Source organism: Neoarius graeffei, chromosome 11, assembly GCF_027579695.1.
Source record: "Neoarius graeffei isolate fNeoGra1 chromosome 11, fNeoGra1.pri, whole genome shotgun sequence".
Taxonomy (NCBI): Eukaryota; Metazoa; Chordata; class Actinopteri; order Siluriformes; family Ariidae; genus Neoarius; species Neoarius graeffei.
Genome location: NC_083579.1, coordinates 49,406,966 through 49,430,552, shown reverse-complemented (window position 1 = coordinate 49,430,552; position 23,587 = coordinate 49,406,966). Strand labels below are relative to the sequence as shown.

The 23,587-nt window shown below is 41.3% G+C and overlaps 1 protein-coding gene across 5 annotated transcripts in view; it reads left to right on the top strand.

The window, feature by feature from the left end:
• Nucleotides 1-23,587, top strand: part of kidins220a (kinase D-interacting substrate 220a) — a 108,801-nt gene that overhangs the window by 11,002 nt on the left and 74,212 nt on the right. For all 5 annotated transcript variants that reach the window (XM_060934097.1, XM_060934096.1, XM_060934095.1 and 2 more), the window contains exons 2-7: nucleotides 12,490-12,654; nucleotides 17,834-17,932; nucleotides 18,522-18,620; nucleotides 19,644-19,742; nucleotides 19,946-20,044; nucleotides 21,329-21,427. In XM_060934097.1, coding sequence (XP_060790080.1) covers nucleotides 12,523-12,654; nucleotides 17,834-17,932; nucleotides 18,522-18,620; nucleotides 19,644-19,742; nucleotides 19,946-20,044; nucleotides 21,329-21,427 — 627 coding nt within the window. In that variant the 5' untranslated portion in view covers nucleotides 12,490-12,522. The remainder of the gene's footprint in view (nucleotides 1-12,489; nucleotides 12,655-17,833; nucleotides 17,933-18,521; nucleotides 18,621-19,643; nucleotides 19,743-19,945; nucleotides 20,045-21,328; nucleotides 21,428-23,587) is intronic.

Below are 23,587 nucleotides of genomic sequence, written 5' to 3'. Positions count from 1 at the left end.
ATATTGATTGCGTTATCTGCACTGATGTGTGTTGTGGCTTTGTGCTCAGCAGTGGTGTGTGTGTGTGGGGATGGGTTGAACCTTGCTCAGTCAATATTAGGCCAAGAAGATCATCTGCTCAGCTGATTGGCCCTCAGCAGGCATCATGAGTGCACTTACACAGGAGGGAGCAGCTGCTCCGGGGAGCTTTGGGGCACTTCAGGGTGTGTCAGGGCTTCAGAGCTACAAACAAAGGCTCAGCAACATGATTTTGATACCCTTTTATCAGCAGATTGTGGTCATTTGAGCTGTGATTGGTCTTAGGAGCGTTAAAACGGAGTCAGCACTTTCCTTTTGGCATCTGTTATTTCTTTATTATAGCCTAACATGTAGCCTCGTTCATTTTAGGTTTAATGGTGAGAATGTGAGGAAATCACCGACTTGGATAGATATATTCTCATGTTCAAAGACTTTGAATCAGTTAATAGTTTGAGGCTTCTTGATGTAGCCTATGTGTAGTGCTAAAGCTGCTTTATATAATGTAAACAGAACGTAAAGCCCAATTGGAAGGGTTTGGAGTTTACAACTGGAGAAATGTGTTTCGTAATTTTGTACATGGCTATTGTCTTATACTTGTCACACTACTAGAAATGGCTTTGTTTAGGAAGGTAAAGTGGGGCAGTTGGGATCAGTGACCTCGACCTAGAGAACGTGGACTGGATGTGGCACTGGATCCTTTGTACAATTATCTGCAAAAGTTTGCATCTCCCATGGTTTTTGATTGAAAGGAATAACTCTACTTTATAGTTTTAAAATGTTCACCATTTAATGTTTGTGTATCCTGCAACAAGTCTGTGCCAAGTTTGCCAAAAGCATCGTAACACAAAGATCATCGTTAAATGGTAGAGCGAGCAGCACAACGAACACTCTCTCTTTCCTAGTTAAGATGCTCTTGGCATTAAGAGGCTTTTGGGAAACCCACCCCCGAGTGTTACGTGGCTATGTTCAAATAGACTTTGAACTAGCTAAGGGTTTGCAGTGCTTATTGATGAATGTGCAATGTTAGAAAAATGCTTGAGAAGACAATTTATAGGACCTAATGCCCTACTGGGTCAAATGAATCCATGATCAGACTCGCACACCGGCAGTGTTAATGGACTTGGCAGCCGTGATTAGCAGAATGATGGTTTTATTCTGCAGCTTGGTTTCATTTATCTTCTTCCTGTTCTGCATTTTGCTTAGATATTTAATAACATATTTAGATTGTATAATAATAATAATAATAATAATGAACTTTATAGCACCATTCAGTGGCGGCACGGTGGTGTAGTGGTTAGCGCTGTCGCCTCACAGCAAGAAGGTCCGGGTTCGAGCCCCGTGGCCGGCGAGGGCCTTTCCGTGCGGAGTTTGCATGTTCTCCCCGTGTCCGCGTGGGTTTCCTCCGGGTGCTCCGGTTTCCCCCACAGTCCAAAGACATGCAGGTTAGGTTAACTGGCGGCTCTAAATTGACCGTAGGTGTGAATGTGAGTGTGAATGGTTGTCTGTGTCTATGTGTCAGCCCTGTGATGACCTGGCGACTTGTCCAGAGTGTACCCCGCCTTTCACCCGTAGTCAGCTGGGATAGGCTCCAGCTTGCCTGTGACCCTGTAGAAGGATAAAGCAGCTAGAGATAATGAGATGAGATAGCACCATTCATACATGTACAGAAATAAACAAAAGTAGTCAGAAATAAAATGCTAAAATAGAATAGAATGCCTTTATTGTCACTGCACAAATGTACAACGAACTTTAGTTCATCATAGGAGAGCAAAGCCGCTGCACACGTTGGCGCCGCCACTCTTGGGCACCTCAGCCCAAGACCATCCCATGTTAACCTAACTGCATGTCTTTGGACTGTGGAGAAAACCTGAGCAGACACGGGGAGAACATGCAAACTCCACGCAGAAAGGCCCTCGTCAGCCACTGGGCTCGAACCCAGAACCTTCTTGCTGTGAGGCGACAGTGCTAACCACTACACCACCGTGCCGCCCAAATAGGCTTAAATAATAATAATGAATAATAGAAAAGTGATGAAGAAAAATATAATAACAATTAAAAAACACCTCCATTGTTCTTGCTTTACAGTACACAATACTCAACACACTTGTCACACTAGTGCGCGTTATGCAATCGTGTTTATAGAAAGTCTTATATTGTCTTGTGTTAGTGTTGTGCACTCTACTTAAAGTGGAGCTAAACTACAAGTTACTGTTCAAAATGCAGCTAAAGTTCATTAAAAGTCCCTCGGAGAAATGTACGTAGCTTCTGCACAACGTACCCATGGCAACAGCAGCGTAACTACACTGAAGCTACATCCATGACTGCTGTTTATAAATAATAATGAAAAGAAGACGTTTGATAAGCCGACCTCCGCTCTTTCTAACATGGTGACATTACTGGAAATGTTCATAAGGGTAAACTGGGTGACTGAGCCTGGACTGTCCGGGCCGGACGTGGTATTTTCAATTCAGTTTTATTCTTATGACACTCTTTTAACAACTGATATTATCATTTGCGTAGAAGAGAATACAGTTAGAGGATGGAGTCCGGAAACTGAGAGCACTTCTTAGTGCACAGGTTTTCAGTTGAGTTTAGTTCAGAGAGTGGGGTGGCCATGTGAAAAGCTTGATTCTGTGGCCATTGAACCATTCTTTGTGGATTTGGATATGCTTTGGATCATTTGTCCTGCTGGAAGAAAAAAAAAATCATGACCCAGTTGGAAGACCTTGGTGTAGGCAGCCTTATTTTCATTTAAAATCTCCTAAGTCTCCTGAGTCCAGGATGTTTTGTATCCTAACAGGGTTCACAAGAACTTTGTGGGAGAAATGGTCTCCTCCACCATACTTTAACAGTGGAGATAAGGTTCTTTTATGAATAACCCACCCTGACTGTTTGTTCCCGAAAAGCTGACCGTAGACCCTGGGTGCATCAAAACTTTTAATAACATTTTAGTGAACTCCAGGTGCTAACATTTGTGTTTAGATAATAATAATAAAAAAAAAAAATTATTCTGGCATGCCTTCCAAATAGTTTGTTGACATGGAAGTGGTGTCTAAGTACAGATTTGGGGACCCCAAAATGCTTCTACAAATCTCCAGCTGTGATCCTTGGACCAATAGCAACATGCTCGCATTAACCAATAGTGTTGTAATCAAGACCACCTAAACGGTGACCAAGTCATGACCAAGACCAAAGTGTATCGAGACCAAGGCAAGACCAAGATTTTGAGGGGTTGAGATCAAGTCAAGACCAAAACCAAGGTAGGGCGAGACTGAGTCAAGACCAGGACCAGACCAGCGTGCATGAAGGGGGCAGGGAAGGGTGACGGCCATTAACAGGAAGAAGAATTTTCAAATTAGAAATGAGGTCCCATTATTGGTCACATTCGAAGCAGGAAAACTTACATCCAGTCACAGGAACAATGTTAACAAACAAATCAGACAATGCACAGGCAATTTAGTGAAATCCCCACAGTTGTGGTCTTGGTTAGTTTTGAAATAAAATCCCAAGTCCTCCATGTCTGAGATCGAGACACAATCGAATACAAATGCGAGACGTGACCAAGATGTTCAAAAAGTGGTCTTGAGACCAGTCTCATGTCCTACAACACTATTAACCAAAGGCCAAAACATTCTGGTTCTATAAATTACATTTCTTTGTCTCCTTTATGGTAAAGCTAGAAACATGTGCATTGAGCTACATTAAGTTTGGAAAGTACATAAAAGACCTGATTTGACGTGAATGATGCTACTGAAAAATATTAATTAAAGTAATAGCTTCACTACTGGTAGCAGTGCTCCTGCCCAACATTTTCTTATCATTGTGGTCTTGAAAGCACAGTATTTTGTCCCATGACAAAATGATGGATCCAAAGATAGATTTGATTGTCAGTACAGATTGAGTTGAATATGATCCCAGATCAGTTTTCTTACTTTCAGAATGTGCTCCAAGTCCCCTTTTAAATCATGTCTGGATTTAGCTTTGCTCCCATTTTGCTATGACGCATTAAACCGATTAGACCCCTGCTTGCAGGCTTTTGAAAGTGCACATTGCCTAACTGCTGTAGAAGATTAATGGTAACCAACTTGAGACATTTTAATTGCATTTATGCAGAACACAAGATTATCAGGTTATTACTTACCTTTCAACAGGTAGAATTGACGCTGTTTAACTCCAAACCAGTCAGGCTTCCATCTAATCAGAGTTGATAAAGCCATAAAGCTACTGTTGCCCCTGTTCCACCAAAGCAGTTCCAGGGCTGGTTCGGGGCCAGTGCTTAGTTTGGAACCGGGTTTTCTGTTTCCACTGACAAAGAACTGGCTCTGGGGCCAGAAAAACCGGTTCCAGGCTAGCACCAACTCTCTGCTGGGCCAGAGAAAAGAACTGCTTACGTCAGCGGGGGGGCGGAGTTGTTAAGACCAACAACAATAACAAGACCGTGAAAGATCGCCATTTTTAAGCGATGAGAAGCAGCAGCTGGACAAACGCGAAGTCATCCATTATTATTATTGTTGTTGTTGCTGCTGCTTCTTCCGTGTTGTTTTTGCTTCGATATTCGTGCCAAGGTTTATGCAAACGTAGCAACGTAACTGACGTATACAGCGACGTAACTGACGTATACAGCGACGTAATGACGTGGCTTCCCTTAGCACCGCGAGCTATGGAAAAGCAAACTGGTTCTCAGCTGGCTTGCAAGTTGAACGAGTTGTGAACCAGCACCAGCCCCGAACCAGCCCTGGAACTGATTTGGTGGAAAAGGGGTATGTGTGGTTCATTGTTAGCCAGCATAGTCTTGGCTGTGCTCTGTGCTTCTCTGAATACATCGCTCATTATTCCAGATTAGAATGGAAAAGTAGGGTATGTCCTGTAGGCCAGGGTTCTTCAGCATCATTAACAAGCAAATCCAGGGGTTTTCAAAGTGTGGGAGAGTCAGCCCCCCCTCAGAGAGCAAATAAACAACAGCGCCCCCCCCCCCCCCCCCCCCTTACAATTTTTGTTGTTGCTATACTTAATGTTCCATTCGTATTTTAAAAAAATGGTTGTTGTACACATTTTTATTTTTTTCTTTTACACATTTTAAACATCTGTGCTTTTTGAAAACATTTTTTTTTACACATTTTAAACATCTGTGCTTTTTTTTTAAAAACATCTTGTTTTACATATTTTAAACATCTCATAGCATCGTTAGCTAGCACCTCTTGGCAGACAACACACTGTGGCAGTGGAGCATCTTCAGATTCAGTCCATGAAAATCCAAACTTTAAATAATCGTGGTCATACTTCCTTCTTTTTTTGCTTGGCCCAGACTCTGTCTCCTCACTCACTGTAGCTTTAGGTACTAAAAATCGATCCATTTTGTCTCTGGCAAAGGCTAGCTGAAGTTCGCTAAATGTCCGCAATAGTAACTTATTCTGGTTTATTTTTCCTCACGTTGCGCCCCCCCGAAGAACTCTGGCACCCCTAGGGGAGGCGCGCCCCACACTTTGAAAAGCCCTGAGCAAACCAATCTTGAAAAATAACAATATTGTACTCAAAGTCTGTGAAGAACATTTCTATAATATCTCTCTCTGCTAAATCGACCAGTTATCCTATTATTATTATTATTATTATTATTATTATTATTATTAAGATTTATGATGACACATCTGGGGGGAACAAAAAAATAATGTGACATAGTATATTGTTGGTTTTATAGTAATCTTGATTTCTCTATCAACAGCACAACACTGGTTAAAGCTAGATGGCCTTTCAATTTCATAAAATCTGTGAAATGTAGTTCCGTCTGAGATTTGGTCAATGTGATGTATGTTTATTTCTGTAATATCTTACAAAATATCAGGCCATTCTGTGGCTGGGAAGTGATTTAATTTGAGAGGATTCCGTAGCAAATAGTGTGCATGAAATCGCTCGCTTCATGCAGTCAAGCAGACAGAGGAAGTCCGTATGTGCATGCGCAGGTTTACCTTGACCATGCACTGACAGTTACATCATTCTGTCGCTAAACGAACAGCTGATCACACTGAGGTGCTTGCTGACCACCGATATTTATTAGTTTGGTCCTGCCAGGGGCGGTCCTGGGGGCGGTCCGACCGGGCAGCTGCCCGGGGCGGCATCACGGGGGGGGCGGCACGAGCGCGGGCGCGAAAAAAAAACAAAACGGTCCCCCCCCCAAAAAAAGGTCCTCCCAAAAACCCCCCTCCCCCCAAAAAAAAAAAACAAGACGGGCGGGGGGGGGTTTGTGTGTGAACATTTTGGATGGGGAAGCCCAATACCAAAGTTGCGCAGGTGACGTCATCAGTGTGTGTGTGTGCCTAACTTGTCGTAGCCCCATAATATGCACAATCCCGCCAGCGGAACGTTGTACTAGTCATCAAAAAGACTTTACTACCATAGTACTACACTACTATGACATTACACAGAGTCTTAAGTAATACATTACGACTTGATCATTGCCATTCTGGTAACAGCAAATTTATAACGGGCCGTGTCCGCGACGTACAACACACGATGAGAAATGTTTAAATGACCATGTAAAGCTGTTAACATTCTGTTGGCTAATACAGAGCCCAACGCGGGGGGCGGCACGAGCGCGGGCGTGAAAAAAAAAAGGTCCCAAAAAAAAGAAAGGTCCCCAAAAAAAACCCCCCGAGAAAAAAACAAGACGGGGGGGCGCCAGCAGGGGGTTTCGCCCGGGGAGTAAATCACTCTAGGATCACCACTGGGTCCTGCGTTTCCTTTCCTTCGCGACATAACATCTTTTCTTCTCGCTTTCGGTCTTTCACGTTTCATTCGCATACTCATGTCCTTCTTCATTTTTCTCTCCTGTTTCAAATTTGTATCCCACAATGCCTTGCACGAACAGGGAAAGCCCACCATGTGATGCATGACGTAGTATCTTGAATTGGGTCATGGTGAAGCAGGAAAAAATAGCGGAGAATTTAGGACCACATGGCTCGAAATTCATTAATTGTTCTATTTTAAAAAACCAATAAAATTAGAAGCATGGGTGCAAGTTTTCCGGCATGTGCTGGAAGCTCCGTTTCTTTCGGTTCTGAAAAAGTCATTTTTCCAAATCGTGTAAATCCGTTGAGATTTTTTGGGGGTATAGGGGTGGCCCTCTCACTGTCTCACTCTCAGCGTATTACCGGGTTACCGCGGTACAGTCTCTGCACAAGACAAATCTTTTCATCTCGTCTTCACCACAAACCTCATTCAATTTATACGCCGCTCACCAACGAGCAGTCCTGACTAGCCCGTTGTTTCACGGTGTTATACATGTGTGATATCATGTTTCACGCACGTAGCACATTGTTCGACCAAATCAACAGCTATTCCCATGAGTCCCTGTTTCTTTTGGTGCAAGTTAGAACGGTGCTTTTGATTGGCTCACTGTTAACTGCCGTTCAATGAAACTTCAGCTTTTATAATAAGCCTTATTTCGCTTCCCTCCCTTGCGACAGATCCACGTGCTTTGCTTCTGGTTGCTGATCAAAATATGCCAAAATGAAGTTTTTATCGGAAGGCTTCAATACAAAAGAATTAGAAAAGACGTCTAGAAATAAATGGAGATGGGAATGGTTAAGTGAGTGTGACAAAAACGGTGACAAATGGGGAATATGGCTGAGAAAACCGGACGTCCCGGGAGTTGCGCATTGTGACTGCTGTTCAAAGACTATCAAGTACGGCTCCAGCGTGAAGAAGGGACTTAAAAGTCACGCCGAAGAGACTAATCACTTTTCTGATTTTTGTGCTACAGTGAGAGTAAAAAGTATTTGATCCCTTGCTGATTTTGTTGGTTTGCCCACTAATAAAGACGTGATCATTCTATACTTTTAATGGTAGATGTATTCTAACATGGAGAGACAGAATATCAAAATGAAAATCCAGAAAATAACTTTAAAGAATATATTTTAATTGATTTGTATTTCATTGAGGGAAATAAGTATTTGATCCCTCTAGCCAAAAGCACTTAATACTTGGTGGCAAAGCCTTTGTTTGCAAGCACAGCGGACAGACGTTTGTTGTAGTTAACCACAAGGTTAGCACACATATCAGGGGGAATTTTGGCCCACTCTTCTTTGCAGATCCTCTCTAAATCATTAAGGTTGGTGGGCTGTCGCTTGGCAACTTGGACCTTCAGCTCCCTCCATAGATTTTCGATTGGATTGAGGTCCGGAGACTGGCTGGGCCACTCCATGACCTTAATGTGGTTCTTCTTGAGCCACTCCTTTGTTGCCTTTGCTGTATGCTTCGGGTCGTTGTCATGTTGGAAGACCCAACCACGGCCCATTTTCAACTTCCTGGCAGAGGGGAGGAGGTTGTCCCTCAGGACTGCACAGTACATGGCTCCATCCATCTTCTCACTGATGTGGTGAAGTAGCCCTGCGCCCTTGGCAGAGAAACACCCCCAAAACATAATGCTTCCACCTCCATGCTTGACGGTGGGCACAGTGTTCCTGGGGTCACAGGCAGCATTTTTCTTCCTCCACACATGACGAGTAGAGTTTAGGCCAAATAGTTCAATTTTGGTCTCGTCTGACCACAGAACCTTCTCCCAATCACTTTGTACATCTTTGAGGTGATCATTGGCATACTTTAGGCGGGCCTCCACATGTGCCTTCTTAAGCAGGGGTACCTTTCGGGCACTGCAGGATTTTAATCCATTGTGGCGCAAAGTGTTCCCAATTGTTTTCCTGGTGACTGTGGTGCCAGCTGCCTTGAGGTCATTCACTAACTCCCGCTGTGTGGTTGCAGGCCGATTTCTCACAGTTCTTATGATCATTGCCACCCCACGAGGTGAAATCTTCTGTGGAGCACCAGACCGAGGTCTATTGATGGTCATGTTATACTTCTTAAATTTTCTCACAATTGCACCAATGGTTGTTACTTTAATACCCAGCATCTTGCTAATGTTTTTGTAGCCCATTCCAGATTTGTGCAGGTCAACAATCCTGTCTCTGAGGTCCTGAGAGCGTTCTTTGGTCTTACCCATGTTGGAGAGTTTGGAATCTGTCTGATTGTCTGATTCTGTGAACAGGTGTCTTTCATACAGGTGATTAGTTAGAACAGGCGTCTTCAATTCAGGTAACAGGTTGATTGGGCGTGTCTAACTGGTCTGTGAAAGCCAGAACTCCTAATGCATACTAGGGGATCAAATACTTATTTCCCTCAATGAAATACAAATCAATTTATATATATTCTTTAAAGTTATTTTCTGGATTTTCTTTTTGATATTCTGTCTCTCCATGTTAGAATACATTTACCATTAAAAGTATAGAATGATCATGTCTTTATTAGTGGGCAAACCAACAAAATCAGCAAGGGATCAAATACTTTTTACTCTCACTGTATGTAGTAATAAGTGAATTCAAAACATTTATTGGTGATTTAAATTGTCATCTGATATTGTGTGATGTGCAAATGCAATGTGCTTTCTTCTAGAATTGAAATTATTCATCACAAATATCTGCTTTTACAAATGATTTTTTTTTTTTTTTTACATTTGATTACCTTTCAATTATTAAATAAAAGTAAGGTAGGTCTTGAAATAAGTTTGTTAGCTTTATCATCTTTTCTAATGTGGTTGTTAGGTTGAAAACTCATTTGTAGTCAGTAATGGATTATAAAATCGAGATATTTTTGTATATGGAAAAAGCTGAATCTTGTTATTTGCTAAAATCCAGGAGTTTCTGAGGACATCAAGACATGTGGCCCCTTATTTTAACTCAAGCTGTGTATATATTGTAAAAAAGGTATCACAGCAAAAGCATATTAAAAATGGTTGTTTCAACATTTAAATTAGTAGTTGCTAGATGTTTTGAAATATCAAGCCTTGTACTTGAAATATTATTTCAGATGAATTGATGAAATTTATTAAACATTTGATGTGAATATGCAAATCATATAACTATTAATATTATAAATGTTTGCATGAGATTGCATGAGAGACAACCATTTTAACTTGTAATTAAATTTTTTTTTCGAGCCCTAAGGGGGCTCACCCCCCTTTGTAACCCCCCCGACTTTGTCAGACTTTTCAGGTTTTTGAAAATTTTATACTTGCACCCATGTAGAAATCTGTGATTCGAATTCAGTAGCTTTCGGTCCACTAAACAAAAATAATTGGGTGTCAGGGAAAATTCTTCTTATGACCTACACTTGAAAAATCTGAAAGGCAGTCTACCTTTAATAATCTTAAATCTGAATCAAAATAAATCAAAATAAAACATGTGAAATGTGATCTGAAAAATGATCGGATTCCTAAAACAACCAAGTTCCAGTAATTCAGTGTAGTCTAAACCAAATGCAAGATCATTAAAGAATGAACAGAAAATTAAAAGGCAGCGAGATTATCTAAGAAAAAGCGTCTTGAAGGCCCAGTGTATTTGCTGCAGAAAAATTGTGCCCAGTGATTCCAGGTTAGACTCTGGATCCACCACAACCCTGATCATGACAAAGTGTACGAGATATCTGGAACATGTCCCATAACTATTGCCACTGGAAGAACATATGACTTATAGATTTCCTAAAGTAGCTGTCATAATTTGTAAAAGCATAACCCCACATTCCTGTTTTAGTATTTTACAGTATTTAAATAATATTGGCTGGCATTGAGTGGTCTATCAGATATATTCCATTCAGCTAGCATGATACTGAACGAGTCGAAGATGAGAAACGTGCTAAGAAGGGAAGAGAATACTTAAGTTATTCCACAAAATCGAGTCATACGTGAACTGATAGCCGACGAGGAGCAAAATACCGAGTTGGCTATAAGCCGTGTACAATGAGATTGAGACTGAGTGGAATAACTGTTTTATTCTATCCACATTCACTGGATTTTGAGAAATGAAGCATTCTAGGGGTGTTCACACCGCAACTTTTACTCCGGTGTAGCACCGGGGCTGCCCCGGTAGAGCGTTCACACGGTACAAAGTTATACCGGTGTAGCCCCTGAAAGCTGCTTAAACCGGTGCAAATCTAACCCTGCTCGGGAGGTGGTTTAAGAAATTTACTCCGGAGTAAATGCTAGTTTGCGGGGCAGCACCGATATAAAATGGGACGTCTGAACGCTACAGGGGTAGACTCGCTACGCGTGAGGAGAGTTGATTACATATGGGCATTGCATAATTTGCATCCTGGTATTTTGCGCTTCCAAAATGGCGAATATCAACAACAACAGAACTGCGTGTCTTCCAGTGTTGCCAGATTGGGCGGTTTTAAGTGCATTTTGGTGGATTTGAACATATTTTGGGCTGGAAAACGTCAGCAGTATCTGGCAACACTGGTGTCTTCATCCACGTTGTTTTCCCGGCGCTTGGTGATGCCATGACAACCGGGAAAAGGAAGTACATTTTCACGCATGCGCATATTTCATTTCCGCATTATTACTATCGTATAGCACGGTCGCAAAAACTGCCGTGTGAACGCAAGTGGGGCTGCACCGGTGCTAACACGCTTCTCTCTAGTAAGCAGGTTTGTGACGTGTGAACGCTCCACAAAATTTACACCGGTGTAAGATATATCGCAACAAAATACATCGGTGCAGCATCGATGCAAATATGTGCCGTGTGAACACCCCTTATTTTTTGCAAATTCGATAAATAAAAACTTCTGACAAAATCATTTCCGCTTAGAATGTAAACAAACCGGTGAAATGACAGTAGCAATTTGTGAAAATGCTATAATAATAATAATAATAATAATAATAATAATAATTCTTGAAAAATAGAGAAAGATACGTTCTTACCATAAAGTACTTTTTAGTCCATATTTTGTTGCTTTTTTGTATTTTTTGGGGTTTGTTTTCAAGTAGTTTTTATTTCGTCCATGGTTGGTTCAGCAACACGCTCCACCATTTTGTTTTCCTCTACTCACGGTATATGAGCTGACATCCTAGTAGCGGAGTAGCCAATCAGAGCGTGAAATTGCTCATATCCAGTGAATGTGGATAGAATAATGTTGGTTATTCAACGAAAGAGAGTGTTCGTTTGTTATTTAAAAAGTAATGGCCCTACTGCCTTGCCATACCGGTAGCACTAGGAACTAACGCAGACCTGTTATTACATGAACACTACTGCTGGAATGTTTATCCATTTTGCTTGTCATGACAGAGTGATCACACTTTCACTGTCTTATAATTCTAGTGGTTTAAATTTAGCTAGAAATGTAGATTATAGAGTTTGTAGCATTTTCTCAACATTTCACTTGCGCCGAATATCTGGTAGCGATTTGAACAGACACACTGATATCACAATTTAAAAATGCTAATGTGATTAAGAAATGTTTCTACAATGTTATTGTTTAAACAGCTGTTTCCCACTTAAACCAGAATTCAGTAGTGCTCATATGACCTCTTCACTGCTTGCACAGTAGATCTGTTATCAGTGCAGATTTAAACTGGTGCAGCAATAATCTGCATGGCATTTAACTGGGAAATAGAGCTCTAATGCATCCTGTCCTGTTGTTATTCAGCCTGTAACAGGCTCGGGAATTAGCGGCATAACCATGGACACCACAAGCTCTCTAAAGATGACCGTCATGGCCTCCCAGAGCATCTTCAGCCACGTGGAGGAGGAGAACCTGCCAGCCCTCAGAGCTTACCTGGACAAACACCGCGAGGTGGACAGCAGGAGTGACGTGAGTGAGAAACCACAAAAGAGACTGGATGGTGTTTACGGGTTGTTTTACAATCAGGGTACAAAGTTTGTGTCACAGGGGTCCAAAATTCAAATAAAAAAAAAAAAAAACTATCAAATCTGCACTTTTGGAAATTAATACACATATGAACATGGGCATGTGTAATAGTTTGTATTATAACAAGATGAAGTGTAGCTTTAAGCAGGGTTGGGAGAAACAAATGAAGTGATTCTCGGAGAGGACTTTTTTTTGACAATTCAGAATCCACTACTTCCATAGTGCTTTTAAATATAAGGCTGTAAGCTTTGTGTTAGTTGTCTCTAATATTTATGTCCCAATATCTTGACCACATTTTAGGATGAAAATAATCATTTTAGATATGTTATTTTATATTGAAAAATTAGCCGTCTCGGAGAGGACATTTTTTTGACACAATTACATACTAATTTGGTGAATGTGAGTGTGAATGGTTGTCTGTGTCTATGTGTCAGCCCTGTGATGACCTGGCGACTTGTCCAGGGTGTACCCCGCCTTTCGCCCGTAGTCAGCTGGGATAGGCTCCAGCTTGCCTGCAACCCTGTAGAAGGATAAAGCGGCTAGAGATAATGAGATGAGATGAGACATACTAATTTGATCAAAATAGTCTGAAAACTTACTGGCATTCAACATTAAAACTTAACTATGTTTCCAATGATATGGAACCAAATATGTGTTTTATGGTATAAATAATGATTTAAGTGCATCCCTTTTGGAGCTACCTGTGGTCAAAAAAAGCACTTTTTCTAAATGACATCTAATTTACCTAAATGAAAAGGTATGTAAATGTCTTGTTCAGACACAGTTTGCTTCAGTTTTTGTGAGGCCATATACAGTCCTGTGCAAAGGTCTTAGGCCCATGTAAAGAAATGCTGTAGAGGAAAGATGTCTTAAAAAAATGAAATGCAATGCTTCTACATAAAAAAAAAATACCATAAAGAGCAATAAATAGTAATAAATGAAACAAAGTCAGGTATAATGTGTGTAGTTTTATAAGGAAATGAGCTGTAGGTTTGACTGAGCATCTTACAGAAGCAGCCTCAGATCTTCTGGAGACCTTAAGCAGAGGTGGACAAAGTACCCAACTTCATTACTTAAGTCAAAGTACAGATCCCACTGGGTAAATGTTACTCCGATACAAGTGAAAGCTGTACAGTTAATTTTTACTTAAGTTAAAGTACTGAAGTACTTGCTTTTAAAAATACTGAAGTACAACCCCGATTCCAAAAAAGTTGGGACAAAGTACAAATTGTAAATAAAAACGGAATGCAATGATGTGGAAGTTTCAAAATTCCATATTTTATTCAGAATAGAACATAGATGACATATCAAATGTTTAAACTGAGAAAATGTATCATTTAAAGAGAAAAATTAGGTGATTTTAAATTTCATGACAACACCACATCTCAAAAAAATTGGGACAAGGCCATGTTTACCACTGTGAGACATCCCCTTTTCTCTTTACAACAGTCTGTAAACATCTGGGGACTGAGGAGACAAGTTGCTCAAGTTTAGGGATAGGAATGTTTACCCATTCTTGTCTAATGTAGGATTCTAGTTGCTCAACTGTCTTAGGTCTTTTTTGTCGTATCTTCCGTTTTATGATGCGCCAAATGTTTTCTATGGGTGAAAGATCTGGACTGCAGGCTGGCCAGTTCAGTACCCGGACCCTTCTTCTACGCAGCCATGATGCTGTAATTGATGCAGTATGTGGTTTGGCATTGTCATGTTGGAAAATGCAAGGTCTTCCCTGAAAGAGACGTCGTCTGGATGGGAGCATATGTTGCTCTAGAACCTGGATATACCTTTCAGCATCGATGGTGTCTTTCCAGATGTGTAAGCTGCCCATGCCACACGCACTAATGCAACCCCGTACCATCAGAGATGCAGGCTTCTGAACTGAGCGCTGATAACAACTTGGGTCGTCCTTCTCCTCTTTAGTCCGAATGACACGGCGTCCCTGATTTCCATAAAGAACTTCAAATTTTGATTCGTCTGACCACAGAACAGTTTTCCACTTTGCCACAGTCCATTTTAAATGAGCCTTGGCCCAGAGAAGACGTCTGCGCTTCTGGATCATGTTTAGATACGGCTTCTTCTTTGAACTATAGAGTTTTAGCTGGCAACGGCGGATGGCACGGTGAATTGTGTTCACAGATAATGTTCTCTGGAAATATTCCTGAGCCCATTTTGTGATTTCCAATACAGAAGCATGCCTGTATGTGACGCAGTGCCGTCTAAGGGCCCGAAGATCACGGGCACCCAGTATGGTTTTCCGGCCTTGACCCTTACGCACAGAGATTCTTCCAGATTCTCTGAATCTTTTGATGATATTATGCACTGTAGATGATGATATGTTCAAACTCTTTGCAATTTTACACTGTCGAACTCCTTTCTGATATTGCTCCACTATTTGTCGGCGCAGAATTAGGGGGATTGGTGATCCTCTTCCCATCTTTACTTCTGAGAGCCGCTGCCACTCCAAGATGCTCTTTTTATACCCAGTCATGTTAATGACCTATTGCCAATTGACCTAATGAGTTGCAATTTGGTCCTCCAGCTGTTCCTTTTTTGTACCTTTAACTTTTCCAGCCTCTTATTGCCCCGTCCCAACTTTTTTGAGATGTGTTGCTGTCATGAAATTTCAAATGAGCCAATATTTGGCATGAAATTTCAAAATGTCTCACTTTCGACATTTGATAATGTTGTCTATGTTCTATTGTGAATACAATATCAGTTTTTGAGATTTGTAAATTATTGCATTCCGTTTTTATTTACAATTTGTACTTTGTCCCAACTTTTTTGGAATTGGGGTTGTATTAAAAGTACATTTTCTGTCAACGCATCATTGTATCATTGCCACAGTGCTTACAAAACCTAATGCCGTTACCAAGGACAGAAATGCAAATTCACAAAATGAACGCATGCTGTGCCATCATGGTGGTTTAATGTTAAGCTAGCTAGTCAGTGAAACTCCACCTGACATGCTAGCAAACTCTTTTCAAACTTGAAATCATATTGGGTAGCTAATGCTACTAGAAAAGAAAGATTTCTACATTCTGTTAATTTGGCAAGATTATGCAAAAACATATTTCTGAAAGGACTTCAGATAAGTTAATGTTATTCATGTTAGTGTAACTCCGTGTTTACATGCTAACTAACAGTGTCCAAGTTAACTAGCTATGTGTAAACGTTAGCCGTCTGTAGCAACTTGGCGGGCAAATCCACAGAAAGTCATGTGACTAACCAGACTGCACAGCTATTACAATGTTATCGCTAGCTCTAAAAGCACAGACAACTTTGTTGCAAGCTTTCTCTTGGAATAAAACGTTTTATATACCTCAATATGCTTCTGCAGGTTGGATGGTGAGTTTTTGTAGGCCGTGATGTGGTTTGTTTTTGGCCAACATTTAAAACGAAACGAATCTTTATTCCTTTCAGAAAACTGAAACATGGGTTCAAGGTAAAGCCATAGGTGCGTGCGTTCCCCAGAAGAACCGCCTCCTTCCATTCTGCCATCAACTGATCGTGTTCAAATAATGCTGATGAGAAACTGAGCTTGATTTTATACAGTTTGTGGACGTGACCTGACCCTAGTGATTTACTGATCGGCTGTCTCGGCGTCACCTGCGAAAAAAAAACAATCACGTTTAAGAAAAAAAACCCATCCACTTTCAAAGCCACTTCATAGTAGCGAGTAACGAGGACCTTGATAGAAATGTAGTGGAGTAAAAGGTACGATATTTGCCTTTCAAATGTAGTGAAGTTAAAGTCATAAGTTTCCAAAAAAATAATACTCAAGTAAAGTACAGATACTCAAAAAGTGTACTTAAGTACAGTACTCAAGTGAATGTACATCGTTACTGTCCACCTCTGACCTTAAGTGTTGCTTCTTATTTTGCAGCAAAACCCAGCAGCCTTCATTGTTTTTTTGTCTGAAAAGTGGTTTCTTGTGTAATATGCTGCTTTCTTTACTGATCTACAAACATTTTACTGTAACATTTAATTTTGTGCTGGAAAATGAATGTGTGGAAATCTGAAATGGTTTTTACTGACTCGATAATGTAGAAGTCATAAAAAAATCTATAACAAATTGTCCCCCCTCCAAAAAAAAAAAAAAAAAAAAAATATATATATATATATATATATATATATATATATATATATATATGGCGGCACGGTGGTGTAGTGGTTAGCACTGTTGCCTCATAGCAAGAAGGTCCGGGTTCAAGCCCTGTGGCCGGTGACGGCCTTTCTGTGTGGAGTTTGCATGTTCTCCCCGTGTCCGCGTGGGTTTCCTCCGGGTGCTCCGGTTTCCCCCACAGTCCAAAGACATGCAGGTTAGGTTAACTGGTGGCTCTAAATTGACCGTAGGTGTGAATGTGAGTGTGAATGGTTGTCTGATACCCCTTTTCCACCAAATCAGTTCCAGGGCTGGTTCGGGGCTGGTGCTGGTTCACAACTCGTTCAACTTGCGAGCCAGCTGAGAACCAGTTTGCTTTTCCATAGCTCGCGGTGCTAAGGGGAGCCACGTCATTGCGTCGCTGTATACGTCAGTTACGTCGCTACGTTTGCATAAACCTTGGCGCGAATATCGAAGCAAAAACAACACGGAAGAAGCAGCAGCAGCAACAACAACAACAGCAATAATAATAATAATGGATGACTTCGCGTTTGTACAGCTGCTGCTTCTCGTCGCTTAAAAATGGCGATCTTTCGCGGTCTTGTTATTGTTATTGGTCTTAACAACTCCGCCCCCCCGCTGACGTAAGCGGTTCTTTCCTCTGGCCCAGCAGAGAGTTGGTGCTAGCCTGGAACCGGTTTTTCTGGCCCCAGAGCCAGTTCTTTGTCAGTGGAAACAGAAAACCCGGTTCCAAACTAAGCACTGGCCCCGAACCAGCCCTGGAACTGCTTTGGTGGAAAAGGGGCATATGTGTCAGCCCTGTGATGACCTGGCGACTTGTCCAGGGTGTACCCCGCCTTTCGCCCGTAGTCAGCTGGGATAGGCTCCAGCTTGCCTGCGACCCTGTAGAACAGGATAAAGCGGCTGCAGATAATGAGATGATATATATAAAAATATGCTGTATATTTATGCCCCAAGTCTGTTTGTGGTTGAATGTGTTAGCTCTGTGTTTTTCTCCAGAGCGGACAGACTCCTCTCATGTTGGCGGCTGAGCAGGGCAGCATTGAGATTGTGCAGGAGCTCATAAGAAGAGGAGCCAACGTTAACCTGGACGATGTGGTACACCCTGTTCCATATTCCACTTCATTACACAACGGTAATCAGTAATGATCTTTACACATGAGGATCGATACCACCACTCAGTGAGCAGTGCAGTATCCCGAGAATTCTCCATCACATGCAGATAGCCTTTGGATAGCCAGTTCTTGAGCCTAAATATATTCTCATTCAGAACCCTGACTTTAGCAGACTAATTTAGAGGAAAAAAAGGCAATTTGAACTCATTCCCTGCATCTCTGAGTGATGTCATTATGGGTGGACCTGCACTAAAGTGCCAGATTCCTTCAGGTTCACTCATAATAGCAGGTGGCCTGCAGAGCTGTGTAATTGGCATGCAAAACTGTGGTTCAGCAAATGACTGGGTGATGACATTCAACATGCACACACACCCTGAGGATCTCACACACCTCTGGTATCATACAGTACCTTGCACTTCACTGAGCATTGTTACCCATAGCGTTTGGGCACTCATGACTACGTGGTATGACCAACTGGTACGTTCTAAATCTCTAAAAGGCCTTCAGGTTGGGAGAAGGGAATATCTAAGCATTTAGTCAAGCTTCTGTGGGGCTTTTTGTCTTGTACATAGGATTGCTGGACTGCACTGATTTCTGCCTCCAAGGAGGGCCATGTTGAGGTGGTGAAGGAGCTGCTGGCCAACGATGCAAATCTGGAGCACAGAGACATGGTAAACATCATGTAGTACATACAAAGCAAGACTTTTTGTTCCACAGCTTGTTTTACATCCAAAACGGGATCAGATGATCGTTATTATTACAGAATACATAATTTCTAACGGAGATTTGTAACTGAACATTTTCATGGTTAGCTTCATTTGTTATATTTCATTCAAACTGCAACACTTTCAATGCTCTTAACATGGTTCATGCCTCTTAATGACTAAGACCTAATACGGACTCCTGTAGTTGTCATGTGTGTAACACATTATTGAAGATTTTGCCTTCAGTTAAAGAGAACAAAGCTTTTTAACTTGTGTTAACAAATTCCTATAATATACTGTAGTTTGAGAGCTTTTTTTTTTGTAATAACGAATTGTATTCTCTTTAATAGCAAATGAGAGAAGCATTTTATAGCGGACCTGTTTGAATCGTATTGTATTTATTTATATAACTGACCATTCTTTTTTGGTATCGGTATCTTGGTGCAATGATTTTTCACTGTTAAAAAGTACATGTATCTCTTTTCAGCTCATTCCATACTATTATTTCCTTTTCTTTTGAGCCTTATAATCGAGGAACAGCATTATGTCATAAAATCATAGCTCCAGGTAAAAAAGCAAATAAAATCTGAAAGCAGAGAGGGAAATTTATGAAATGTTTTTTCTCTAATTATTTCCATAATAGTTTTGAATGTCACACTATCCTCAGTAAGTGTCTCTGGTGAGTTTTCCTGGACTATGTTAATTAGATATTGTTGTTTTATAAGCTCTATGATCTGTGGAATTATGTGTATTGTATAGTGCACACTTTTCTGCCGTTCATTGGTCTGCGACAGTGATTTGTCTGGAAAAGTGTGTCATGGTGCCAGTGTGTCGGTAGCACAGTGCTAATAATAACAGGCTGAGTGTCTGATCTAAGCCTGCAATCTGAGTAACGTTCTGACTCAGGGGAATCATGTTTACAAAAACAACCCAGCGACTTTACTAAGGACATTTAAAAATACTGATGTGTGTTTTTGCGTGTGGTTGTAGGGCGGCTGGACCGCTCTTATGTGGGGAGCGTATAAGGGTCGTGTGGAGGTGGTCCGTCTTCTGCTGGAGAAAGGAGCAAACTCAAACATCACTGGACAGGTACGCAGTCCAGTATGACACGACCGAGCACTGCACCTCTGCTTTTAAATGTGGCCTCATGTTTAAAACGTTCAGTCAAATAATACATTAAAAAAAAAATCTCTTTCCTGTGCAGTACATATGTTGCATGGTGGTATTTTTGAGTACTTGATCTTACAGTGAGACAAATGAGAGGTGTGTGTGTGTGGGTGTGTGTGTTACAGTACAGCGTATACCCCATCATTTGGGCAGCAGGCCGAGGCCATGCTGAAATTGTTCGGCTTCTACTACAACACGGTGCTAAAGTCAACTGCTCAGACAAGGTGACTACCATCATTACCCCATCTAAAGATGTTGCTGACTTCACAGAGAAGTGATTTAGCCTTATTTACGTAAACATAGTCTCCCATCCTCTAAGATACAGGAAAAAAAAATTCTACTTCCACAAGGTTTCAGTGCGATTACGACCATGATGCAATGGGCTGTATGTTCTCGCTGAATGTTAAACACGAGTAGTATAGGAAAAAATCAAAACAGAATTCACAAACATAAGCAGTTTTTGTCCCTAAAGAATCCAAAAGCAGCAGCGATTCCAAACTTGCATGCAACTTTTTTGGTTGTTGATATGGCAAAACACAATATTGGGACTATACACTACCGTTCAAAAGTTTGGGGTCACCCAGACAATTTTGTGTTTTCCATGAAAAGTCACACTTTTATTTACCACCATAAGTTGTAAAATGAATAGAAAATATAGTCGAGACATTTTTCTGGCCATTTTGAGCATTTAATCGACCCCACAAATGTGATGCTCCAGAAACTCAATCTGCTCAAAGGAAGGTCAGTTTTATAGCTTCTCTAAAGAGCTCAACTGTTTTCAGCTGTGCTAACATGATTGTACAAGGGTTTTCTAATCATCCATTAGCCTTCTGAGGCAATGAGCAAACACATTGTACCATTAGAACACTGGAGTGAGAGTTGCTGGAAATGGGCCTCTATACACCTATGGAGATATTGCACCAAAAACCAGACATTTGCAGCTAGAATAGTCATTTAGCACATTAGCAATGTATAGAGTGGATTTCTGATTAGTTTAAAGTGATCTTCATTGAAAAGAACAGTGCTTTTCTTTCAAAAATAAGGAAATGTCAAAGTGACCCCAAACTTTTGAACGGTAGTGTATGATATAATAATTAGCTCACTGTAACCTGAGAGGCAGGACCAATGCACAGTTGTAAGTTTGTGCAGTTAGGCCTTCATCAAACACATTTTAAAGGAGTAGTTTGTAATTTGTAGTGCTCTTTGCTGGCCGCGAGGCACATTGCAGTTTCTACAGGAATATTAACAAGCCAACCCCTCACCCTCTGGTTAAACTCATAGGCTTTGTGAGTTATGGTAAAAGTGGCGGAGTAGGGCAGCTCAGTTTCACCAGAGGGCGGAGTTTATTTCCGGGCTGGAACAACGTACGGTCCTGAAATGAGAAAACTCAGGACGTTGTATGGCATTGCAAATTGCAGTTAAAAAAAAAATGTAAAATGAGATTTTTAGAAACCTAACTGCACCTTTAATAATGCTCAATAAATTCTTTTCTATCCTTTACTTTACAGTATGGCACCACAGCACTGATCTGGGCAGCGAGGAAAGGTCATTATGATTGTGTGATGCACCTGCTGGAGAACGGCGCAAATGTGGACCAGGAAGGCGCGGTGTGTGTGCTGATCATTTCAACTTGATGTGAATTCTTCAGGGATATTTAATATGACACTTTTTTTTTTAAGGAAAACTTTTTCTCTTTGTAACAAATATATATTTCTTAGTACGCAGTCCCATCCTTTTCGAAAATAAAATTATTCGTAAGTCTCATATTAACAGTTCTGTAAGGAACAAGTGTTGCCAGGCAAAACAAACCTCAGCTGGCAGTACTTATTTTATACCTATATGTTTATAGGGGTAATATCTCTCAATCATCAGCTGTCAGGTTATAGTCCTATGAAAATCCATGACCTTGAGTTTGACATTTCAAGGTCAAAGGTGATGGTGCCAAATGAAAGCCCATATGGCATTTCCTGTAAGTTGATAATGGTAAATATCGTTCATCAACGGTTTTCAAATTACAGTTCTCTGAAAATCCATGACCTTGAGTTTGACCTATCAAGGTCCCTCAAGATCAGAGATCATGGTGCCAAATGAAAGGCCATACAGGAGTTCCTATACGCTCATAATAGTAAACATTTGTCTATCGGCAACCGTTTGAGTTATAATGGAAAATATGTTATTTTGACCGAAAGGTTGACCTTTCAGCAGCACGGTGGTGTAGTGGTTAGCGCTGTCGCCTCACAGCAAGAAGGTCCTGGGTTCGAGCCCCGGGGCCGGCGAGGGCCTTTCTGTGTGGAGTTTGCATGTTCTCCCCGTGTCCGCGTGGGTTTCCTCCGGGTGCTCCGGTTTCCCCCACAGTCCAAAGACATGCAGGTTAGGTTAACTGGTGACTCTAAATTGACCGTAGGTGTGAATGTGAGTGTGAATGGTTGTCTGTGTCTATGTGTCAGCCCTGTGGTGACCTGGCGACTTGTCCAGGGTGTACCCCGCCTTTCGCCCGTAGTCAGCTGGGATAGGCTCCAGCTTGCCTGCGACCCTGTAGAAGGATAAAGCGGCTACAGATAATGAGATGAGATGAGATGAGGTTGACCTTTCCGGCGACCTTGACCTTCACCTTGACCCGATTACGCTCAAAATTTAATCAGGTAATTTATGGACCATTGCCCACCTACCCTGAAAATTTGAAGTCAATCGGTGCAACCGTCTAGACACTAGATTGTTAACAAACGGACACACAAACCGCACTGATTACAATACCTCGCCCTGCTTACTCCGTCGCAGGCCAGGTAATAAAATGACAGGGCATGCTGTTATAGGAAAATAAACAACAATGAAGTGGAGTAAAGCCCAGTGTGGTAACAAAAACAAACCGCTATAAGCAGTCATTCCTTCACTAGGCTCTTTTTTTTTTTCTCTTGAAGTTTATAAGATAAAAAAACCCCAGCTTATCATGTTACTGAGATACTGGAGTCGTCTGTCCTGAAGACTTTCCAGTGAGGGAGAACTTGCTGACTGTTACAAAGCACTGACACTGACGACTTCTTCCATAAGTGTTAAATAACCTTCTCCTTACAGAAAACCTCAGTATATCAATGATATTTGTTCTTTATTAAATAACGCATTTGTATGCATTTATTATTCGCCTTAGATTACGTGATTATGTACCATACAAGCCCCTGTGAATGAGTTCTTACTATATAAACGAAAAGTATTAGAATGAATGCTAGTTTGCTGTTATAGAAAATTAATCAACACCTTCGGACCAATCAGATTAGAGAATTCAACAGCACTATGGTATAAAGTACTATAATTAGAAGAAAGAAGAAGAACCCTTTATTCGTCACATGCACACTTCAAGCACAGTGAAATTCATCCTCTGCATTTAACCCATCTGAAGCAGTGAACACATGCACACACTCAGAGCAGTGGGCAGCCACACCAGAGCTCCCGGGGAGCAGTCAGGGGTCCGGTACCTCGCTCAAGGGCACCTCAGCCCAAGGCCGCCCCATGTTAACCTAACTGCATGTCTTTGGACTGTGGGGGAAACCAGAGCACCTGGAGGAAACCCACGCGGACACGGGGAGAACATGCAAACCCCACACAGAAAGGCCCTCGCTGGCCACTGGGTTCGAACCCAGAACCTTCTTGCTGTGAGGCGACCGTGCTAACCACTACACCACCGTGCCACCCCTTACTTAATTACTTACTAAATAAATGCATTTAGTTTGAACAGGTTCAGATTAATTGAAGATGAATTTTGTCTCCAGTTA